This window comes from Triticum aestivum, chromosome 6B (genome assembly GCF_018294505.1).
Source record: "Triticum aestivum cultivar Chinese Spring chromosome 6B, IWGSC CS RefSeq v2.1, whole genome shotgun sequence".
Classification (NCBI taxonomy): Eukaryota; Viridiplantae; Streptophyta; class Magnoliopsida; order Poales; family Poaceae; genus Triticum; species Triticum aestivum.
Genome location: NC_057810.1, coordinates 524,713,166 through 524,720,895, shown reverse-complemented (window position 1 = coordinate 524,720,895; position 7,730 = coordinate 524,713,166). Strand labels below are relative to the sequence as shown.

At 40.6% G+C, this 7,730-nt stretch overlaps 1 protein-coding gene and 1 long non-coding RNA gene across 2 annotated transcripts; both read left to right on the top strand.

Moving 5' to 3' along the window:
* Window positions 1-535: 535 nt before the first annotated feature.
* On the top strand, window positions 536-5,593 carry LOC123137792 (uncharacterized). Its single transcript, XM_044557639.1, has 4 exons — window positions 536-1,040; window positions 1,765-1,819; window positions 3,500-4,724; window positions 5,493-5,593. Exons 1-3 carry the CDS (start codon window positions 772-774, stop codon window positions 3,596-3,598), a joined length of 423 nt encoding a protein of 140 aa, XP_044413574.1. The 5' UTR covers window positions 536-771; the 3' UTR covers window positions 3,599-4,724; window positions 5,493-5,593.
* A 497-nt stretch (window positions 5,594-6,090) lies between these two features.
* On the top strand, window positions 6,091-7,364 carry LOC123137794 (uncharacterized). Its single transcript, XR_006468524.1, has 2 exons — window positions 6,091-6,615; window positions 7,044-7,364. It is a non-coding gene; the product is annotated as an uncharacterized lncRNA (long non-coding RNA).
* The last annotated feature ends 366 nt before the right edge of the window (window positions 7,365-7,730 follow it).

Below are 7,730 nucleotides of genomic sequence, written 5' to 3'. Positions count from 1 at the left end.
GATCCTATTATCAACGACATCCAATGTCCATGGTCAGGAAACCGTAACCATCTATTGATCAACGAGCTAGTCAACTAGAGGCTTACTAGGGACATGGTGTTGTCTATGTACCCACACATGTATCTGAGTTTCCTATCAATACAATTATAGCATGGATAATAAACGATTATCATGAACAATGAAATATAATAATAATAACTAATTTATTATTGCCTCTAGGGCATATTTCCAACACAAAAGGTAGCGATGCCCGAACCGGTGGTTGAGATGGTTAGGTGGACAGTGGTATCCCCAACCCACCAGGGTTCAAATCCCGGTGCTTGCATTATTTCTGGATTTATTTCAGGATTTCTGGCGATGTGCTTCTGGTGGGAGGAGACGTTCCCGTCGACGACGAGGCGCCTACGGTGGCTTCGTAAATCTCAAGATGATATGCCGGCTCAGTCTTTCGAAGATGCTCATAGGGGTAGGGTGTGCGTGTGTGCATTCAATGGGGTGAGTATATGCGCGTGTATATGAGCGCTTGTGTACCCCCGCCTCCTCTCCTGTCGCCGCCGCTTCCTCCTCTCCTTTCCTCGATGTTGGCAGGGCCTCGCCCTCACCGGCCAAATCCTCTCCTTCCTCGAGCCCCGCGTCCCCCTCCAGCTCCCGTCCGCATCTCTCCTCCTCACATGCGCTCCCTTGTCCCATCCATGCCCAGCGGGATGGTCACAGCAGTGGCGAGCGGTGGCGGGAGTAGGGTCCGGGTCAAGGCAGGTGTTGACGGCATGGATGAAGACGACGGTGGCCGTCGACGGGGGCCTGGCGTGCGTAGCGGCGGATGGAAGGGCAGCAGCGGCCTGTGGGGCGTCGACTGGAATGGCAGCGACCTCCATGGAAGAGAAGGGCCCGGCAGGCTCGTGCACGCGGGAGAAGCTGGGGGCGCTCGTCGATTGGGCAGATGGCGGCCATCCAAGTTTCTTCAATCGATCTGGACATGGTCATGGCAGCTACGCAAAGGGTGAAGGCGAGCGACCCTCTGGAGCCGCGTACGTCGAGAGGTAGCAGCCGTGCCCCTCCTCCTTCCCTTCTCTTCTCCCCTCCTCCTCTCCAATCTAGCCTGCCGTCCTCAGCATCTTCCTCTTCCATTTTTTACTCCTTTGATTTTCTGATTCTCTAATAATCTATGTGATTTCTGAATTTCTGGTTACTTGTGAAGAGTAGAAAAAGAATTTCGATGAAGAAGAACAGGGTGAATTCACTCTCTCTCTTGAGTACAATCATGTTTGTTCCTGGATTTTGATGTTTGATTTTTTTCTATGTAATAGAGCACATGGCATGATTTTGTACTCCTATTTACTACTAACAAAAGCTAGATTTGTAAATGAAGATCTTGAATACAATCATGTTTGTTCCTGCATTTTGGTGTTAGTCATCTGAGCAGAAGATGTTGGGCATGCCTCTGTATGAGCTAGCTGTAATATTTTTCCACGGAATATGATGATTCAGGTCCATCTTCGATATGGTTGTTTTTACCATACCAAAGTACATGGAAATCTAGGCTTGCAGATTAATATAGCTTCAGATGCTTTGTTTTGGGGAGGAGGTAGAAATCGTGGTTGTGCTTAAGCTTTTGTTCTTTATTTATCTTTGAGGCATAAATTCAAATGATTAGTGTATGCATGGTAATCTTTGTGCTTTTGACAACCACTAGAGGACCAACTAATTTATGCTTGATTATCTGCTCCTTTTTATTCCTGACATTTAGCTCTTGCCCTTAATCAGTTCTTTTGAAAGGAGCTCCTCCTCGGCCTCTGCCTGGGCGCGATCTGCACTGTCAGTACGTATGTTGTGGTCATGCCAACAAAAATCGCTTAATTAGATTTCTATTTTTAACTAATCCCTCTTCTGTTTCAGTCATATTCATGTTCAAGTCTGAATACCTTTTCTCCTATATATATCATACATCACGTCATGGCATAATTTAGTTAATGGCATTATGGAAGGACTCATGTAGTCATTGGTTACAATGGTGGCTCATGAAGTTCAAAAAATGTGTTTTTTACAGATTTGAGATGATAAAAATTCAGAATAGGTAAAAGAATAAGCCATGTTTCTTCTTTGTTGCTCTGGTTGTCATGTGCCGCATAGTTTTTTCTGCCCCACATACTACTGGCTGCCTCTTTGTTGTTTTACTAGATCCATCTCCATGAGCTTTGTTATTTATAGTGGATCTGTTTATTATTTCCGGTCCAGCTTAGGGTAAGCATTATGAATGACATGATGTTTCATCCTTTTTTGTCAAGAACTGAACATTTAGAGAACTTACCAGTCTTCTCTTAAATTTTACATGTATGGCAGCTCCCTGAGCGCTCATAGGTTTTCTCACTCTTCTCATTCTGTACAACTGTCTGTTCCTCTTTAGGTGGCGTATTTTGGAACCCTCTAACACCAGGGAGTTTGTATTTGTTGGAACTTTGTACTGTTCTTTCGATAAGTAATAGAATTATTCAGGTTGAGCCAAGTTTCGCTTTCGTTCAGTCATAGATATGGACAAATGCAAATCCATCTTCTACTATATATCTCACTGCATACATTTCATCAATAGTGCATTTCATACTCGGAACAGTAAACAAAAATGTGTATTGTAGTAAAGAGCAATAGTAGCGTGACTTTTTCAATGTGAGGCATTGTTCTTTATTGAAGATATTTTGTGATGATGCAGCATGGGGTGAGATAACTTACAAAACAGATTTAGCAAGGGCACTGGGCAATTCAGGCCACGTAAGGGCCATCAAGTTATTTTGGCAAGTATTATAAATCATAGATAGTTTGATTTTCAGTAAATGCCTGAATATATTACAAAAGAATTAGGGTTATGACATCAGAGAAAAAAGTGAAGCTTCAGGAAGCTATGAGAATACATACAGAATCAACACTTGAAAAGTATTCTTCAGGATTTATAAGAAGTATGTTTTGCCCCATTTCAGGTGATAGAAATTAATTCTCTCTGGACACTGACATGTTCCATTAGACGAGTAACTTCAGCTTGACTATCTAGCATTTGTCCAAGATTTTCCTGTTTACAAGCATAGTCATATCCAGGGGTCATGCTTGGATCCTGCTGAACGCAAAGCCAGTCTGCAGCAACAAGACGTTGCCATGCCAAGCCCTTGGAGGCATATGGTTTCATGGGGTCCATCATGGCGCCTACTCTGTGCTTGCGTGCATCATGTCCGCGTATGCTCCAGAGCTTCCTCCTACATCGGGGCCATTGGCTACCCCAAGAAGTACTCGCCTTCTCCTCCTCCCACCGTGACTACGATTTTCTTTGTTCCCTGATGGTCCTCGCCAACCCAGGAGCTAGCTATGCTGATTTATAAGCTCATTTATAGTAATAATTCGAGCCCTGTATTTCCAAATCTTCTTAGGTTTACCAAACTTGCAGTACTGTAATTTTTTATCAAAATTATAAAAGATTGTGCATTGACTATGTATCTGATAGTTATTTTATACATAGGTGCCAAATCTTGCTCATGGAGGGATCACTGTATATAGCCAGACAATTATAGTAGATGAAGCTCACCGTTCGTATCATGAGAATGTGGGAACACTCTAATATGGATTCTACTGTGTTACATGGTCCAAATTTCCTTATGGTTGATCACAAGATAAAATTCATAACCGAACTACAATCTCCCATCTCATTGCAGCAGATTATATGATTCAGTCTATGTACAACTTTTTAGGGCAACACAATGGAAGGAACGATCCCCACATATAGGATGTGTACCTATGAAAATGAGTTCCAAAAATGGGTCATATATACGATTGAAAACTTTTATGATACGTACAGCCAAGAAAAAAATACAGGGCGATGGAGCATCCGTTCTGGCTCAGTTTCGCTCAACAAACATTAATATAACCAGTCGTTCCGCAACCAGAAGATTTACCTGTGTGTGGAACGACTGGTTATATGAATGTTTTCATCTTCGGTCAGCACTTAGTAAACACTACTTTTATTACAGTTTCTTTTGCTGCCTATCAAAGTATTATTTATTTCAGTCTGCTCTGCTTATTCAGATGTTGTTAGATCGATGTGAAAACTTTCTCATTAGAAGAATCCACCCAAAACCAATCACAATTGAAAACAATTGAAAGCAGTTCCGGAGTTGACACTTGATTCCTCACCTGTAGCAAACCGCATTGTAGAGGTTGATGAAATGTTGCGTGCCACGGTACCAGGGAGGATAGTCTAAGTTGGATATGTCTTGTCTTCTCTTCTTTTCACTTCATGTCCAATTTTCTCTTATCACCTATTCTATCATCACAATTCCCAGTAGAGCGTTGACTTCCTTTAAGGCAGGGACATTAAGGGTATATTTTGAGAATTTACTTACAAAATTTGAGCTTAGAGAACTAATTGTGGATAGGTGATCCTTTGATAACTACTAATGTTGTGAGTTTCATTTAACCAAACTACATGCATTGGTATTTTTCTTAATTCACCATGGTCTTCTCTGTTTGTATAGATAGAAGGACACCGAGAGGCACGTGCGATGTGATTTCCCTGTAGACATCATGTCGGACGGTACCTCATTCGAGGATGGTCTCTTTGTCGCACAGTCGACGACACTGTGGGGTTCTGCGGGATGTTTTCCCGTGAAAAACCGTAGACTGCGCGCTTCATCGCCGAAAATTCGCTCCACCTTCTAAACAACAAGTATGCATCTTTGTGCAAAAAGGTTAGGGACAAATTTTATTGATTATATGGTTTCATGAAGGAATCGACTTATTTTCGTTCTCCAAAAATATATGACTAACCTTACAATATGACACTATCCTAAATATTGGTTCCCTAAACCCTTCTTTCATTTTAGATGAATATATTGAGTTGTCAGTTCATTACTAATAACTGATTGATTGTTGCATTGTTGTATACTTTTGATTCTGCTAGATTCTACTAAATTTGGTCCTTGCTGTACTTGAAAAATCAAATAACTGAACTTGCTTTATTTCTGTTCTCTGTAGTTGTATAAACCCTGTATATGCAAATGAACTGTCAGTTAGTTCATTACTCACAACTGATTGACACTTTTGGTTCTGCAATATTCTACTAAATTTGGCCCTTGTTGTACTTGAAAAATCAAATAACCGAACTTGCTTTATTTCAGTTCTTTGTAGTTGTATAAACCCTGTATATGCAAATGGTGCCTATCGGTAGGTTTTGATTATGCTACATTATGCCCTTATAGAAACTTGAAATATCAAGCAACTTAACTTGCCTTATCTCAGGTAGTTGTATAAACTCTGTAGATGCATCACACTATGTTCATTAGTGCTATGTTTTTTCTAGGGTTCATTTGTGATATATTTGATGTATAAGCACAAGATCCAAGCTGTAAAGAGCGCAAATTACTTCTTACCGCTTTTATAAAGGCTAATTTACTCCATTTAGATTGAGGTAGTTTCAACTTATAAACCTCTTGTGACCAATTGGCATATGTTGTTAGATATGAGACAACAATTGCCTCAATGCCTCCAATGTTTTGGGCATTTTTTCATTGCATTTCGAATCAGAAGATGGAGCTAAAAAATAAGCAAATTTGTCAGACTGCCAGGTAAAAAGGGAGCTAAATGTTAAACACTGCCATGTAAAGATAAACCTTTGGATTATGGGATGCACTCGTTGCGCCGATGGCGCAAAGGGCGAGAGCAAACTATGTTTTCAAAGCATGCAAATAAGAATATTTAGAGACTGATCATAAAAATCCTTGAAGCATAAGGGAATATATATTTTGGTATGCTGCTCATACATAGCATTATATATTACATTGCATGGTAGGTTCATAGGACAAAAGAAAGGCATGGGATCTGTTCATGATAAGCAAAGCTACGTAGGCAGAGATGCACCATATAGATAGCTTTGATCACTCAGCTTATGGTAACTAGGATATGCAGTCATTTACATTAGGTAGTGCATAATTTAACTGTACGCCCATAATTGCTATTGCCAGCAAACAAGTTTCTGATTTCTCGCACTAACAGTTCTCACGATACTTATACAGGGTGAAGAATATGAGCATCCGGAGTATATCATATCGCGTGAGCCAATGCCAGGTTATAATGCTTATTATCCTGTTATGATATTCTTCATTTAAAATAAAATGACCTCATAGTGTTTATGATCTGCTATACTTCTCTGACGCCAATTTTCTGCCTTAGCACCAAAAAGACATATATCAGGCCGATCAATAATGCTCAACTTAACTAACCTGCTTACTATATTCTTCTTGCCATAGGTTTAAAGCTTAATTCTACTTTTTTCTTGATGAAAGCTTAGTCTCCTAACAATAAATAGTATTCAGCCTTCTTACATGTGCTGCTTCATTTCAATCTTACCAGAACGAAACTAAATTCAGGGTCACCCCCTGCTATCCAATACCGCGGAGAGCTTGAAAGGTACTGTCACTAGGGCAACCAAGTGAAGCTCTATCAGCACCATGTGAAGAAGTTGTTTTCCATGTTCCGCCGCAAAAAACCAAATACCAAATACTATGTCTGCACCATCAACAAAACATTCGTAAAGCCATGCCAAGGGATGGTAAACTCCTTCCTTCCACTTCATTGAAAAAAGTATTATCTTTACTTATGCCTCACAACTAAACTACTTACCTGACTAATCATCAGAAGTACAACCTGCAATATGCTTTTGATTCACCAAATTGACTTTATTGCGAAATATTGAAAAAATGGTATACACTACTATAGCACAACAATTCTCATCAACTTGCTACATGTAACTTTAGAAACTAATATTCATATAGTCTGATGTACATTTTTTCTTTCTTCCTATATTTGTTCTCCTTCACTAGAGTACCATACGTACGAAAAAAATAATTTACATCTTATACTCCACATAGGAAGGAGTGTAGCATGCTCTGCACCCTTCTTTTGCTTCCTGCCATTATTTACTGATAACTATTCTCACTATCTATATTTAAACCTTCTCAGTGACAAAGACACTCTCCAATCCATTCAATTAATTCCTTTTTTCTCATCAGTATTTTCAGGTCCACTACACTGAAAGAAAACTAAAAGATTACATTGACCCAAATTATGATACACTCAAGGTCAGGCTTGCAAATAGTGATCTATATGCCAATTGTTGCGTCATGCTAGGAACCGGCAAGAGAGCCACCGTAACAACAAACTGGTCTGAGTTCCGCCACCTTGCAAAAATCCATGAAGGAGACAATTGCAATTGTGATCTATATGCACGATGAGAACCAGGCGCTGCTTTGTGGTGACCTTGATAAATAACAAGACTTCTGCTACTGCATATTTTTGCAGCATAAGTAACCACAGCGGAATTCACATTGCAATATACTTGACTCTTTAAATCAGCGGTAATGTTAGGTTTCAGGGACCTGATTGATGTAGGCAGGCTAAAGAACTGATGAAAGGATAGTTCAGTGCTAGTAATTACTTGATGGAGCAAGAGCCTAGCAGACCCCGCATCCCGCCGACCTGCAAAACTTATTTGCAGTTCGCGCAAAACCACTTTTGCGGGCCGGCGCGGACTGGCATAGATGCAGACACTACTAGGAAAAACCCTAGTAGTAGCGCGGGTTTTGTGCCCATTAATAGTGCAGGAGGGCGCGCTACTAATAAGGCGCTACTGCTAGGACAAATAGCTGCAACGTGTGTTCACTCCCACGCTACTGCTAATCTAGCTAGTGGCAGCGTGT